This window comes from Mesoplodon mirus, assembly GCF_964341445.2.
Source record: "Mesoplodon mirus genome assembly, chromosome: 7".
NCBI classification, from domain to species: Eukaryota; Metazoa; Chordata; class Mammalia; order Artiodactyla; family Ziphiidae; genus Mesoplodon; species Mesoplodon mirus.
Window position 1 is genome coordinate 52,902,280 of NC_138983.1, and position 16,644 is coordinate 52,918,923.

The window sequence follows — 16,644 nt, forward strand, 5'->3', positions numbered from 1 at the left end:
AACCACATTTGTTTATTTAGTAAACATACCTATAACTGTAGTATTAGTGTGTTTTGAAAGAAGTTACATAAAAATACCAATTTAAAGTTATATCTCATTGCTTTAGCTACTAAGCAGATAAACCTGGGAAGTAAAAATAAAATCTCCTAAAATTTCCTATGTATAAGAAGCTTTAGGAACCCATTGAAAAATATAATGATAATATGTATGTGTCTTTTATTTATTTATTTATTTATTTGTTCATTTTTGGCTGTGTTGGGTCTTCATGCTGCGTGTGGGCTTTCTCTAGTTGCGGCGAGCGGGGGCTACTCTTCGTTGCGGTGCATGGGCTTCTCATTGCGGTGGCTTCTCTTGTTGCAGAGCATGGACTCTAGGTGCGCGGGCTTCAGTAGTTATGGCATGCGGGCTCAGTAGTTGTGGCTTGTGGGCTCTAGTGTGCAGACTCAGTAGTTGCGGCACACAGGCTTAGCTGCTCCGCAGCATGTGGGATTTTCCCAGACCGGGGCTCGAACCCGTGTCCTCTGCATTGGCAGACAGATTCTCAACCACTGTGCCACCAGGGAAGCCCGACGTGTATGTGTCTTGATTCTTGTCTGAGCTGAAAATGAGAGGATGGAGTATATAAGATGTATTGAGAATTTATTGTAGTATTTTTAGAACTTCTTTTGATTGTTGCCTGTAGTATGAAGTATGTATTTCTTGAGATTTAACAACTTGCAAAATGCAGTAGATACCCTACCTCATACCATATGCAAAAATTAACTCAAAATGGATTAACAGCCTAATTAAAAGAGCTAGAACCATAAACCTCTTAGAATAAAATATAGGGATAAATCTTCATGACGTTGGCCTTGGCAGTAGAGTCTTAGATCTGACACCAAAAGCACGTGAGCAACCAGAAAAACAATAGATAAATTGGACTTTATCAAAATTAAAAAGTTTAAAAAAAATCAACTTTTGTGCATCAAATAACGTTATGAAGAAAGTGAAAAGATAACCTACAAAATGGGAGAAAATATCTGCAAACCGTATGACTGATAAGAACTTAATATCTAGACTATATAAGGAACTACTAAAACTCAACAACAAAAAGACCAACCCAGTTTAAAAAGGAGCAAAATTTTTAAGTAGACATTTCTCTAAAGATATACAAAGATTAATAATTAGCACATGAAAAGATGCTCAACATCTTTAGTCACTGGGGAAATGCAAATCAAAAACACAATGAGATATTACTTTTTACCTAATAGGATGACTATTTTTTAAAAAAAGGAAAATAATAAGTATTGGTGAGATCGTGGAGATATTGAAACTCTGATGGGAATGCAAAATGGTGCAGCTGTTGTGGAAAACAATTTGGCACATCCTCCATAGAATTGCCTTGGGACCTATCAGTTCTACTCCTAGCTATATACGCAAAAGAATTGAAAACAGAGGCTCAAACAGGTACTTGTATGCCAGTGTTTATTGTAGCATAATTCATAGTAGCCAAAAGGTTGAAACTACCCAAGTGTCCATCAACAGATGAATGGATAAACAAAATGTGGTGTATTCATACAATGCAATATTTTTCATCCCTGAAAAGGAATGAAGTTCTTATATGTGCTACCACAGGGGCAATCCTCAAAAACATTACGCTAAGTAAAAGAAGCCAGGCACAAAAGGACAAATATTGGATGATTCCACTTATAAGAACTATCTAGAATAGGCAAATTCATAGAGACAAAGTAGATTAGAGATTACCAGGTGCTGCAGGGTGGGAGGAGAATGGGGAGTTATTGCTTAAAGTTTAGAGTTTCTGTTTGGAAGGAATTCCCTGGAGGTCCAGTGATTAGGACCCTGCGCTTCCCCTACTGAGGGCCGGGGTTCAATCCCTGTTCGGGGAACTAGCATCCCACAAGCCACGTGGCATGTCCAAAAAAAAAAAGAGTTTCTGTCTGGATAATAAAAAAAGCTTTTGGAAATAAAAAGTGTTAATGGTTATACAACATTGTGAATGTGATTGATAAATGCCACTGAATTATACATTTAATGGTTAAAATGGCAAATTTTATGTTTATTTATATGTAAACATTATATCTCTGTATACTAAATTCATATATATTTAACAATATTTTAAAAGGCAGCAGTTAGGGAATTTTCTCTAGATCTGGCAGTGATCTTAGCTTCAACATATATTCACTATCATATTGGATAGAGTATAACAAGGCAAGCCATTCAGTATAATATAGGGTTAATTACCCAGAAAATAAAAGTAGGGAATTAAATCAGTCACCAATAATTTTGTTTAAATATGACATTTTTTTTAATATATCTGAAACAAAAGTGTCATGAAACAATGTTTATGTACAGTTTGAAGAATACCAGTATACTTCCTACCAGCTCTTAATTCTCTGTGTATTTTCTGCTGTGTTCCAGTTGGTTCTTTTGGTGCTTTTCTGGATCCATTTTCAGGTTTGCATTTATATAAGTAGCTGTGGCACTGTGAGTATCTGATCTTCCTAATCTCATCTCTTTTATTAGCAACAAAACCTCCATTTTACAGATGAAGATCCTGAAATTCAGAGAAGTGATTGACCCTGACAAGATCACACTGCTGATAGAGAGAGCCTGGATTTGAATCTCAATCTATTTTATACTAAAGCCTTATTTCCCTTTCTATTTAGATTACTGATATAAAGTAGATCTTTTGGAAGGAGGTACTACCAATCACACACTTTCCATTTAGGCCTATTTTAGGTATATGGTTACTCTTACCTATGATACAAAATAGCTATGGTAGAGGTTTTATTTTTCTTGCTGGATTTTTGTCAGGTACTTGCAAGGTACCTTTTCCTTAACTAAGACTTCAGAATAGACTACTTTTGAGAGTAGCTTCTCAAATTTTTGACATGTGTAAATGTGCCAAATTTATAGGTTAACAGATTCCAGCTGCCTGTCCCACTAAGAGTTCCTTTAGCAGGAGTTGTAGTGTCTTACTTATCCTGATGTCAAGCACAGTGTTTGGCATACAATAAAGTCCTGATAATGGACTGTTTATCCTGTTTGTGGAATGAACTAATTAACTGATACATACCTGTGCTCTTGTCAGTTGTTGGGGTTTTTGTGTTCTTTTGATTTTCAAAACCATGTTGTTAGAGAAATCTTGCCATCGAAATATTTCATATATATATATATTTTTTTTTTTTGGTGAAAAAGGAACCATCCAAAATTTATTCTCCGACAGACGGCATCAGCAGGTAAAAACTACAGGGGTTTCTCCGTAGATCATACATTCACAAGGCATTGTTAGCTTAACAACTGAGAAAGCCTCTGGTGTGTTTTCTGTAACAATATCCACTTCACAGTGTAAACAGGTACTATTATTGTGTTCACTTACAATTCCAGAAGGAAAGGCACAACTTGGCAAAACAAACAAAAAATTTTTTTGGATCCTAAAGTCAGGTGCAGTTACCAAGAGACAGACTTGAGAAGAGTCGCAATCCACTTTTCCACATAGAGGGGCAAAGACGTCACCCAGAAATGTGGGTCTTTCTTTCTCCTTCCTTGTTAAATCCTCAAGAGTAACGCTTCATCATCTGCTTAATATCACATGTACGAAAGCGGGATTAAGAAAAAAAGAATCACAACATCTTGAACTTCCAGCTGCTCGCACCAATATATCAACTCTTAGGTTTACGACAGGGCCTAGGAACACTTCATTGGTCATCAAATAAGAAAATAGAGACTATAGCTACAAAAATAACACATGAATGACGTAGACAAATTAAAGCTTTCACATCCAGGACTTGCCTGTTCCAACTTGGTAGCCTTCATGCAATACTCAGGGGGAAAAAAATCTTCATAATTACTTGGCATAAGTCACAGTCAAGGAACTTCTGGTACAAATTAGTATAAGAAGTTATTAGTATATAATAAGGAAACATGCCCTTCTGGTGAGTTTGTTTCTTCAAGAACGGACACCCAGCCCTTCAGAGTAGGCACCGGTGAACTAAATTAAGTCACCTGAGATTCCCTGCTCAGGTACTCACCGCTCCTGGTTTTAGAAGAAGAAGCACATCTGGAAAGCATAGGGAGGACCTTGGCACTCTTGGGGCCCCACCTGAACTGTATTTAAATAAGCAGCAACACCACACACTGACTCTCTAAGGACGAAAATCCGTCCATTTGAGGGCATTCTACTTAAGTTTCCAAGGTTGAAAAAAATTTTGGAATTCTACAACCTTGGTTTACAAAAAAGTACATTCAAAAAAGAAAAGAGGGGGCTTCCCTGGTGGTGCAGTGGTTGAGAGTCCGCCTGCTGATGCAGGGGACGTGGGTTTGTGCCCTGTTCCGGGAGGATCCCACATGCCACGGAGTGGCTGGGCCCGTGAGCCATGGCCACTGAGCCTGTGCGTCTGGAGCCTGTGCTCCGCAACGGGAGAGGCCACAGCAGTGAGAGCCCTGCGTACCGCAAAAAAAAAAAAAGAAAGAAAAGAAAAGAAAAATGGGTGTAGGGTTGGGAGAATACAAAACAGGTCCCTAAACAGATGACAGACCTTGTCCATTTACCCGCATACAGTCAGCGCCAAAGTAAGTATAACAGTAACCCCCACCCATCTGCCCCAGCCCCCAAACAGGCAAAACAGATGTCTTCTCCATGGTGGTTCAATACCTTCCAACTTGAAATAAGTGACAGTCTTTTATTTCCTGTATATTTTTTAAGGAATTAAAGAAACATCCATTCTGTATAACTCTTAATATACATTCTTATAGGCAGTGTTCCCAGATAGCCCGTCATAATAGTAAGTTGACTCTGTAGTTATATCAGAGAACATTGATACAGTAAATACTGAGTGTCCACTATTAGCAAGGCCCTGAACTTGGGAGATACTATAGGAAATAGAAAGATGAATCAGATTTTGTTTTTGCTTTCAAAAATCTTGTAGTTTTACAGAACATCCACCCCAAATGAAATAATGTTTGTGAAAGTTCTACTGTAAATAGTAAAACATTTACTAGGTAATATACTAGGCATAAAGCTTGTTGTTGCTTTGTAAGATATGTGTACTAACAATCTGAATCTTCCTTCTCTTGAGTATCTTCTGCCAAGCTTAGCTCCAGCTTCATCACCTTTCCCGTGAATTATTGCAAAACAGGCTTTAGTGGGTCTCCTTGACCTCGGAATCTATTCTCCTGTCTGTCTTGCGCAGTGCAATAGAACTGTTTTTCATCAGTACTTCCAAATGCTTGTTGAGTCCTCATATTTATGAGCCATGACCTACTTTCATGGCCTTGTCTCTACCCACCCCCACCCCCCAACACTCATGATCTAGGATTCTAAGGGCTCAGCATAAAGAGCTCCTCTATTCGCCTTCACATTGACAGAACATACCAAAATATTCACATCCCCATTGGTTTTCATATTCTGTTCTGTTTTTCTTGAAATACTCTTTATTTACCTTTTTTTCTGGTAAAACCTCATTCATCCTTTAGGTCCTAGCATAAATGTCACCACTTGAATAAAAACTTCTTTGATTGCCCTTCATCCATTGGCTGTATAAGGGTTTCTCTCCTCTGTATTTTCATAGTAGTTCATAGATATATCAGTTACTCAGTTTGTAGATGACTCTGACTGCTTTCTCCCTCTATAATTATTTGTTTTCATGACCATCTCGCTCTCTGAATTCTGAACTTCTTAGAGCAGAGACTGTCTGTTAATTCATCTTTGCCCTCCAAATACTAAGTGTGCTCAGTAAATGTTTCGTTTAGTCCTCTGGAAAGAATATTATATACAAAATAGTCGGACATATTTAAGTATTAGGTCAGGGGGACTTGGTGAGGTGTAATTTGAGTATAATAAAGGAGCTGAATGATTTCTAATTCTCAGTCTAGCTTTTTTCCATAGCTTGGTTGGTGATAGCTGACCTAATTGGTGTCTTAAATATATTACTGATTTTACCATAAATTACTAGAGATACTAATTCCTATTTCTCTCATTTCTTGGCTGAAGCACAGAACCTCCTAAGGATAACAGTACACCCATCTAAGGCTTGTGAGAATTGACTGAGTTAATTTTTTAAAGCAATTGGAATAGTATTGGCACATGTTAAACACACAATAAATGTTAGCTATTATTATTATTCTGGTAAGAATTTATAATGTTCTCTAAGATGTGTTGTGTTGCCTACAGAAGTTATTGGTGTTATCTTAAAATAATAGTATTTTAAATTAAGGTAAAAACATTGTTTTTCTATGTCTTTCATTTATTCATCAGATCATTTGTTTTGTACCTGCTGTGTGTCTCATACTTTGTCACAAGCTAGGGATGGATACAAAGATGACTTCTCAGAGCTCAGCCAAAAAATTCTTCTTGACTCAGATTTGAAAAGGTTTAAGTAAAGACTGTATATGGGGCTTCCCTCGTGTCACAGTGGTTGAGAGTCCGCCTGCCGATGCAGGGGACACGGGTTCGTGCCCCGGTCCGGGAGGATCCCACATGCTGCGGAGCGGCTGGGCCCGTGAACCATGGCCACTGGGCCTGCGCATCTGGAGCCTGTGCTCTGCAACGGGAGAGGCCACAACAGTGAGAGGCCAGCATACTGCAAAAAAAAAAGACTGTACATGATCCAGTGGAAAGATCTCTGAGCCAGGAATCATAAGCTTCAAGATTCAACTCAGTCACTAACTTTGAGAAGGATATTTCTTAGATGTCTAATACATACCTGAAACTCATTAGGTACAAAAGAGATCTCTTTTCTCTCAGGTATTCCTTTATGTCTTCGTTAAAAGCACTTTCATCCTTCCATTTGTTCAAGGCAAGGAATTTAGATGTCACCTTTGGTTTTTCTTTCTATTCACCTTCCATATCTGTTCTTTCAAAAGTCCTGATGATTCTACCTTCGAAATACAGCTGTCTACTTCTTTCTGTTCCCACTACTACCACCATAGTCTATGTCATCATTATCTCTTGCCTTAAAATTGGTTTCTTAGTTTCCATTCTTTTCCCTCTGCAGTCTATTTTACACACAGCAGCCATTTTTGAAACATAAATCCAATCTAATTATTCCCCCATGTAAAATCCTCCCATCATATTGAAACCCTCCTACCCTGTTAAGAGGAATGTAAATTGGTGCAGCCACCATGGAAAACAGTATGGAATTTCCTTAAAAAACTAAAAATAGAGCTACCATATGATCGAGCAATCCCATTCCTGGGCATATGCCTGAAACTAACAAAGTCCTTTTTAATTTTTTAATTGAAGTATAGTTGATTTACAGTGTTGTATTAGCTTCTGGTGTACAGCAAAGTGATTCATATATATATATATATATATATATATATATATATATGTATATATAGTCTTCATCTTCTTTTCCATATGGTTTATTACAGGGTATTGAATACAGTTCCCTATGCTATACAGTAGGACCTTGTTGTTTATCTATTTTATATATAGTAGTTTGTATCTGCTAATACCAGACTCCTAATTTATCCCTCCCGCTATCCCCTTTGGTAACCATAAGTTTGTTTTCTATGTCTGTGAGTCTCTTTCTGTTTCATAGATAAGTTCATTTGTGTCATATTTTAGATTCCACATATAAGCGATATATCTTATGGTATTTGTCTTTCTCTTTCTAATTTCACTTAGTAGGATAATCTCTGGGTCCATCCATGTTGCTGCAAAATGGCATTATTTCATTCTTTTTGATGACTGAGTGGTATTTAATTGTATATATATGCCACATCTTTATCTGTTCATCTGTCAATGGACGTTTAGGTTGCTTCCATGTCTTGGCTGTTGTAAATAGTGCTCCTATGAACATTAGGAGTGCATGTATCTTTTCGAATTAGAATTTCCTCTGGATATATGCCCAGGAGTGGGATTGCTGCATCATATGGAAACTCTATTTTTAGTTTTTTAGGAACCTCCGTACTGTTTTCCATAGCGGCTGCACCAATTTACATTCCCACCGGCAGTGTAGGAGTGTTCCCTTTTCAACACAACCTCTCCACCATTTAACACAATATTCTGTATGAGCTATGATCTCCCCATGCAAAAAAAAAAAAAAAAAAGATTATAAAAAATCCATCACATTTGAAATTAGATTTTAATTTCTTACCCTGGCCTACATAAATTTGGCCTTTGGTTACCTCTTCAACTTTATCTTTTGCTGCTCACCCTCTTATTCTGCTTCACTTACACTGATCTTTTTTTGTGGTTTTATAATATGCCAGACCTTAAGGCTTTGTGCTTGCTGTTTCTTCTGTCTGGAATATTCCTATGCCAGGTCTTCATGTGGCTGATTTCTGTTTTATCAGTCATGTCTCAACTTTTTGCGTCAAATGTCAACTTTTTTTAATGAGGCCTCCCCTGAGCACCCAATCCAGAGTAGCACTCAGACTTTCCTCTTTCACAGTATTCTATTTTATTTTCAACATAGCCTTTGTCTCTACTTGATATTTTCTTATGTTCACCTATCTGACTGCCTCCTAGAGTATAAGCTTCATGGTGGCAGGTTGGTTGTTTTCTTTACCATGGTATTCCAGGTCCTAGACTAGTTCCTGCCATAGAACAAGTACTCAATAAATATTTGTGGAATCGCTGGATAAATGAATCTCTTTAAATTTCATGTCTCTCAGTGGTAAAATAAAGGTTTTCATCTGAATGATATTCAGGGACTCCCCCACCAAAGGTAAACAATGGCAGACACTAGTTAAAGGCTGTAATGACTGATTTTATTCAATAACTACGGTGGTAGTGTTAGTGCAAGTTCGTGTGCCTGACGCACAGTGAGGCCAAACACACTGAGACATCGGAGTTTGGAGCAGAGAAAGGTGTATTGCAGGGCCACGCAAGTAGACAGGTGGCTCAAGCCCTAAAAAGCCCAGAGCTCCCAGAAGGGTTTCAGCAAAGCATTTTTTGTTTGTTTGTTTGTTTGTTTTGCGGTACGCGGGCCTCTCACTGTTGTGGCCTCTCCCGTTGCGGAGCACAGGCTCCGGACGCGCAGGCCCAGCGGCCATGGCTCACGGGCCCAGCCGCTCCGCGGCATGTGGGATCCTCCCAGACCGGGGCACGAACCCGCATCCCCTGCATCGGCAGGCGGACTCTCAACCACTGCGCCACCAGGGAGGCCCAGCAAAGCATTTTTAAAAGCCAGGTTGGGGGTAGGGTTCTCAGGGTATGTGATCAGCTCCTGCACAATTCTAATTGGGTGATGGTGAGGTAACAGGGTGGTGGCACAGGGGTTAACATTATCAATCCTTAGGCCTGAGGGCTGTGTGCTCATGGTCATCAAGTAGTTAACATCTTCCATTTGGTGGGGTGTTTTCACATCTGTAAAACAACTCAGGAAATGTGCATCAAATACTGTTACCTAGGTACTTCAGAGAGGAGCTAAAGTAGAGGATATGGGGTAAAGGGCTGTCCTGGGAAGGCCCCCATGGGGTCCTACTCGGTTACTGTAGTAGATGGAGCTTGAGCTTAACTTCAGTTTGCCCAGAAGTGGCTGGTGTTTTACAGGGAGAATGAGGGAGTTGGGGAGATGGTAATGAGGGAGTAAAGGGGTTGAGCAGGGTTAGGGAAATTCAAAAATCACAAACACCTTGTATGAGAGTTGGTCAAAGTTAGCTTGATTAGGGCTTTTGTGCCTGCTAACTATGCAAGTTACTAGACTTCTACCCTCCCACAGAGTCTGATGATTACATATAAAAGGAATGGCTTTCAGGTCCTTGGGAAGGACACCCTGTCTTGTTGGAGATACATACACATCTCAGAGGGACAGAGGAAAGATTTACAATTTTAAGTTTATGTTTGTTTTTAAAATTAATGGGGGAATTCCCTGGCAGTCTCGTTGTTAGTACTTGGCGCTTTCACTGCGGTGGCCCAGTTTCGATTCCTGGTCGGGTAATTAAGATCCTGCAAGCTGCTCACCATGGCCAAAAAGAAAAAAAGGAGGTGAGGGACCTAGATCAGGTATTGGCTGGAACAAACAATAAATTCTTTTGGCAACCTTGAGTTTTCTAGACAGCAGTGAGGGAGGAGCAGGGTTGTGCTAGGGACATGTCCTTAGGCTGATAGAAGCCATGCTAGATTTTGGTCTGGTCTCTCAGTGCAGGTGTTTGGATATTCATGCTGAGAGTTTTTGCGGTTTTTCTATACCCCTCCTCCTTTTTAATGCCTTATCTTTCGAACTGCCAAAAAGAGAAGAATTACTGGTACTTCCATTGTGTATATGAATCTAAGATTAATATGTTAATGATCTCACTGAGATAAATTCTGTGTATTTGCTGTGTAAGCATATGAAACTACCTTTCTTATAAATATTGAGCTGATGTGAACTTTTAAATGCCCCCCCACGCCCCCTCCCCTTTATTTTCCATCCTCAACCTTGTTTTTCTCTGTGTAGAAGTTAAGATGAACAGACATAGGGAGTTTTGGAGCAACAGCAGGCAGCCAGCCAAGAGGTCTCCCAGGCTGAATGGCATTCAGCCTTGCAGGCACAGGACATTTGATTTTGTGTGTGTATTAGAAAGACTGTTCCTTAGGCACCATACAGGGGGACGCAACAAGATGTGACCGCTCATTAACTACATTTAGAGAGAGTCAAACTTAAAACCAGTATTATGGAATTATAACTTATGGTGATAAATATGAATGTTTTAGATATTGGAACATTCTCTAAAGAGGAATTGCATGCAAAACCAAATTATAATTATATATTGATACAAGGCTGCTTGGTTAGAATCAAGTTGGAACATGGGGAGTTAATGTGAATTACCAATCTATTAGGGATCCCCTTGCTTTAAGGTCCCAGGAATAACTGTCTAGACAGTCTCTGATAAACAAAGCTAATTTCTGGTTCTCTAGGCAAACTGTGGCCCCTGGGTCAAATCTGGCCTGCTGCATGTTTATGTATGGCTTGAAAACTAAGAATGGTTTTATATATTTAAATGGTTGGGAGAATGGTTGACATATGAAAATTATATGAAATTCAAATTTCCTTATAAAGTGGTATTGTAATACAGTGAAGCTCACTTGTTTATATATTTTCTGTGACTGCTTTTGCACTAAAACAGCAGAGTTGAATAGTTGAAAAAGAGGCCATATGGTCACAAAGCCTAAATTATTTCCTGTTTGTCCCTTAGAAAAAGTTTGCCAACTCTTGGTGAGATTATATAGTCCTGCATAAGAATTATTTAAGTGTCATTTAGAGTACCTTTTTTATTTGCAGGTTTTATTTGCAGTATTTACTTCGTGGTAACAATAGGTTATGGCTATTTGGGCAAATCTAATTAATGTGCCTTTGGTGGGGGGGAGTACCTCAAATGGCACAGTAGTATGTCTACATTGCCCTTAAAGAAACAGAAAATGAATAGCATGTTTATCTCTGAGTATCAGCACAGCAGAGGTTTTGCACCCTAAGCGTTGTAAATGAAGGTCAATAAACTGAAGCTAAGTAGTGAGGAAGCAGAGGCTTATATCTTAATTATCTCTGTATCTACGTCTCTTTCTCTTTCCTCCCCTTTCACACAGTAAATGATAATCAGCAGTTGTTCAGCTGTATTTGGTGTCTGACGCGGTGAGCTGTTGGCCATGCTTTGGAGCTGTGTCATTCTCAGCCCCTTTGGTGAAACCGAACTTCCCCGCACTCAGCGTTAGCTTACGTCTTCTTCCAGGGGTGTGGTATACAGTAGAGCACTCAAGAAGTGCTTCATCCAAGTCATAAGCTGGGCTCTGTGTTGTTGGCTGTCCCTCTTTCTGATTGTTTTAAATTGAGATATTCACATACCATGAAATTCACTCTTTAAAAATATGCAATTCAGTGTTTTTAAGCATATTCACAAGAATGTACACTATCTTAACTGTAGAACAGTATCATAATTGTAGAGCATTTTTGTTACTCTGAAACGAAATCTGCCCATAGCCACCACTGTCTGTTCCTCCCTCTGCTTACCCACTAGCAACTGCTAATGAATTTTGTCTTTATGGATTCGACTCCTGTGGAAATTCAATATACAAACTTTCATAAATTTGTGACCTTTTATGTCTGGTTTCTTTCACATAGCATCGTGGGTTTTTTTGTTTTGTTTTGTTTTGTTTTGCGGTACGCGGGCCTCTCACTGTTGCGGCCTCTCCCGTTGCGGAGCACAGGCTCCGGACGTGCAGGCTCAGCGGCCATGGCTCACAAGCCCAGCCGCTCCACGGATCTTCCCGGACCGGGGCACAAACCCGTGTCCCCTGCATCGGCAGGCGGACTCTCAAGGACTCTCAAGTCCTGCAGACGCAGGACTTCCCTGCGCCACCAGGGAAGCCCTAGCATCGTGTTTTGATGTTCATCCATGCTGTACGATATATCACTACTTCATTCCTTTTCATGGATGCATAAAATCCCATTGTATTTATATTCCACGTGTTATTTTATTCATTCATCAGTTGATGGAAATTTGGGTTGTTCCCACCTTTTGGCTATTATTCTGTGATGAACATTTGTACAGTATATGTTTTCATTTTTTGGGAGTACATACTGAGGAGTAGAATTGCTAAGTCACGTGGTAACTCAGTGTTAACATTTTGAGGAATTGCTAAACTTTTTTTTTACAAAGCGGCTGCACCATTTTACATTCCCATCATTTGCTATTATCCTTTTTTTTTTTAATTTATTTAATTAATTTATTTTTGGCTGTGTTGGGTCTCCGTTGCTGAGTGGGCTTTCTCTAGCTGGCGGCAAGCAGGGGCTACTCTTCGTTGCGGTGCGCAGGCATCTCATTGCAGTGGCTTCTCGTTGCAGAGCATGGGCTCTAGGCACGCGGGCTTCAGTAGTTGTGGTGCGTGGGCTCAGTAGTTGTGGTTCATGGGCTCTAGAGTGCAGGCTCAGTAGTTGTGGTGCACGGGCTTAGTTGCTCCACAACATGTGGGAACTTCCCGGACCAGGGCTCGGACCCATGTCCCCTGCATTGGCAGGTGGTTTCTCACCCACTGCGCCACCAGGGAAGCCCCTATCCTTTTTGATTACAGCTATCCTAACAGGTCTGAAGTAGTATTTCATTGTGGTTTTGATTTGCATTTCCCTAATGACTCAGGACATTGACTATCTTTTCCCGTGCTTATTGGCCATTTATATATATTCTTTGGCAAAGTGTCTATTCACATGTTGACCTTTAGGTTTTGATATAATCATTTGAGATCTTCCTTGTATAATATTCCAGAAACTTCCCTTATTCTGTATATCTCAATTTTTTTCTCTAATGTAGTGCTATCAGTCAGAGGAAGTATGGTATTCCACAGAATGGAGAGCTTATTCTTCCTTTTTGCCTTTGAAGATCCCCCATGATATAGTTCCTGGCTGTACTGCATTCTATCCTAACTTGGTTAAAAAAAAAAAAAAAAAAAAAAAATGACACTGGTACAGGAGAGGAAAAGGGTAGCCCTCCCAGGAGGGCCAGCCTGGTCTTATTCCTAGGTTGAGGTGGTTATATAAAGCAGTTTCACTTGCCTGTTTGTTTTCCTCCTGCCAGCTTTTCTAGCTAATTGCCCAAGCTCCCAGATAATTTTGTGCCTTGTATTGGTTCTTCTCCCTTGGCCTTCATTATACTCTTTGTTCCTTGGATTGGAAAAAGAGCATGAAGTTTCTAGGCACTTTTTATCATTTTTTATGCCTATTTCACAACCTTTAAGGTCAGTATTATTACTGCTCCCCTTTTATTGCTGAGGAAACTGGCTCACAGAGGTCATAAAGCCCATGGTGCATCTCCTGATAAGTGGAATGGTTATCCAAATCTTCTTTCCTCATCCTGTTAAAGTGTCTCTGGTTTGCTTGCAATGTTTGTATGAGAAGAGAAGCCTACAAATTTAAGTTAATGCCACATTATAGAAGGTCTCAAATGCCAATCAGTGGAATCTTTACCCATAATTTGGAATCTTTACCCATAATTAGGAGGACTTTGAGTTGGAGAGTTACTTGAATAAAAATGTGCCTACAGTTTGGCATGGTTTTTTTTAGCTTGCTTCTATTGTAGGCATAGAGATGAATAAACTATTGTCCTTGCCCTCAAGGAACTTCTAGGCTATTTGGAGAGGTGGAATCAGATAATTACTTGCATTTGGGAAAATGTGCCACAAAAGTGTATATAAAATTCTTGAGAACAGAGGAGAAAGCTGCAGGGATCACTGCTTACCTTAAATTCAATCATCAGACAGTAGTAAACATTTCTGGTATATTTAAGTAGTAGGCATTTCAGGGTGGGATTGGATTCAGTTGTGTTTGGTATAAACTTTTTCCTTTATATATTAACAAAACAGTTAACATAATTATACAAAAAAACTACCGATGTAAATTTAAATTGCTTTTATGTATTAAGACTTTAACTTTCTCTCACAGATATGTCAAGAGTTTAACAGCACCTGGGCATGGGAGATGGAGAAGAAAGGCTATCTTGAAATGAGTGTTGAATGCAAGTTAGCACTCTTAAAGGTAATAAATTTATGATTTGTTACAGTTATTTTAATTAAAAAAATCACTTTTGACTCCTTCTGGTTGAATTGGGAAATAACTAGAAAGTAGACTTTTGGTGGGGGGCTCACGCCTGCGGCATGTGGGATCTTAGTTCCCTGACCAGGGATTGAACCTGCACCCCCTGCGGTGGAAGCACCGAGTCTTAACCACTGGGCCACCAGGGAAGTCCCCAAGTAGACATTTTTACTCTTAGTGGAAAAGGACAATAGATTTTTCTTTTTCTTGTTTATTTTTTGATGATAAAACTGTTCTTTAAATTACTGTTTTTGGTTGTTTTTCAATATACAAGTTTATCTAGGTTTAATGATCTCTGCTGGTAGGGACAATAGTAGAATAGGTAAACCCCACATTAATTTTATGCATTATTTGCAGCCTTCACAATCACTGTTAACAAATACGGAAAACTGTGGTTAATCTTTTACTGATTTACTAAATTAGTAATTTATCATTAGTTTTCCAGATGACATGGGGCATGCCAGTGTGTACTTAATAAAAGTCTCACATAACTAAACCTAATTAATTAACATAGGTCTTCTCAAAGTATAGATTTATTTTCAAGTTTGAGTTCCCCTTTTTCTCCTTGCTTGCTTTGGAGTGTTGGCCCTAATTATTAGCAATGTGGTCAGCATAATGAAGGGGAAAGCTACCTTTATAGAAGAGAGTCTACGGGCTTAGACACCACAGGCAAAGGCAAAGAGGCTATGATAGGAACGTCATGTATTATTTGCCTGGGCAGATAGGTTCAGGGAAGAAACCTGACTTTATACACTAATCATACACAAAAATTTTAATAAAAAATTAGTTCTTCCAATTTGGTGATGTCAATATATTTTTTTTAAGAGAATTCCACAGAGGCAGTTATCAATAAGACTGCCTTCCTTAAAAACTATATATATCTCAAGCTTTCAAAAATAGATAGCCATTTCAAGAATGAAGTTCATCTAAAAGCTTTAAGAGAGAAGGAGTGATTGAAAATTTTATACCATGAACAAATTTGGGAAACTTTAGTATAAACAGACTCATCGCTTTAAAATATAACTTCACTTTTGTGTCATTGGTTGGGTTAAACCTATAAATTTCTGTAATACAAAAATTATGTTAACTTAGAACTTTATGTTTTAGAGTTAGTTACTGTAAAATAAGCGTACAAAAGGGGAGAGAGGAAAGTGAAAGATGGATAAAGCTAAACGTATTCTTTCTCCTATCCCCAAATCTGTTCCTTGGTTGAACATATCACATTTATTTTGATGGAGAAACATTTATGGGGTATTTTAAACCATGTTATGACTATTTTCCAGTACCTCTGTGAGTGTCAGTTTGATGACAATCTCAAATTCAAGAATATTATCAATGAGGAGGATGCCGATACCATGCGTCTCCAGCCAATTGGCCGTGACAAAGATGGCCTCATGTACTGGTACCAGTTGGATCAAGATCACAATGTCAGAATGTATATAGAAGAACAAGATGATCAAGATGGCTCTTCATGGAAATGCATCGTCAGGTATCTCTTATTGGAATTTTTTAAATGTTTATTTGCATGTTTCTTACTTTGATCTCTTCTCTATTGGAGTATAATCTCTAAAGCTGGGTGATCCTTTTCTTTTTATGGGATTGGGAATTTCCAGGACCTAGCCTAGTGCCCAGCATAATACCCATAGCAGGCACTCAATTATTTGTCAAATAAATAAATATATTTAGCAGTGTGGTCCATATCAGGACAAATACCTTGTATTTTGGAAAGCTGGAATCTGAAAAATAATGATGCATAGGTAATATGCACACAGAAACTCATTGTTGGAAAGAAAAACATTATATATATATATTTTGGCTGTGCTGCACAGCTTCGGGATCTTAGTTCCCGGACCAGGAATTAAGCCCACGCCCTCGGCAGTGAAAGCCCAGCGTCCTAACCATTGGACTGCCAGGAAATTCCCAGAAAAACATTATTTGATTTTTATTTAGCTATATAGTTTTCTATTAGGCATTCTTTGTTTATTACTCATTAATGTGGCTAATTCATCTGACACTTAACTATATTTTCAGTTTTTCCTGTGCATACATTTCTTTACTGAGGTCTGAAGAAATCTGAGGAACGTTCTACTTTTTTTGCCCCGATCTTTTTTTTGCTATTCTTAATTTCTTTCAT

At 38.9% G+C, this 16,644-nt stretch overlaps 1 protein-coding gene across 3 annotated transcripts in view; it reads left to right on the forward strand.

Moving 5' to 3' along the window:
• Window positions 1-16,644, forward strand: part of RSF1 (remodeling and spacing factor 1) — a 175,629-nt gene that overhangs the window by 84,294 nt on the left and 74,691 nt on the right. For all 3 annotated transcript variants that reach the window (XM_082627860.1, XM_082627858.1, XM_082627859.1), the window contains exons 3-4: window positions 14,361-14,453; window positions 15,794-15,999. In XM_082627860.1, coding sequence (XP_082483986.1) covers window positions 14,361-14,453; window positions 15,794-15,999 — 299 coding nt within the window. The remainder of the gene's footprint in view (window positions 1-14,360; window positions 14,454-15,793; window positions 16,000-16,644) is intronic.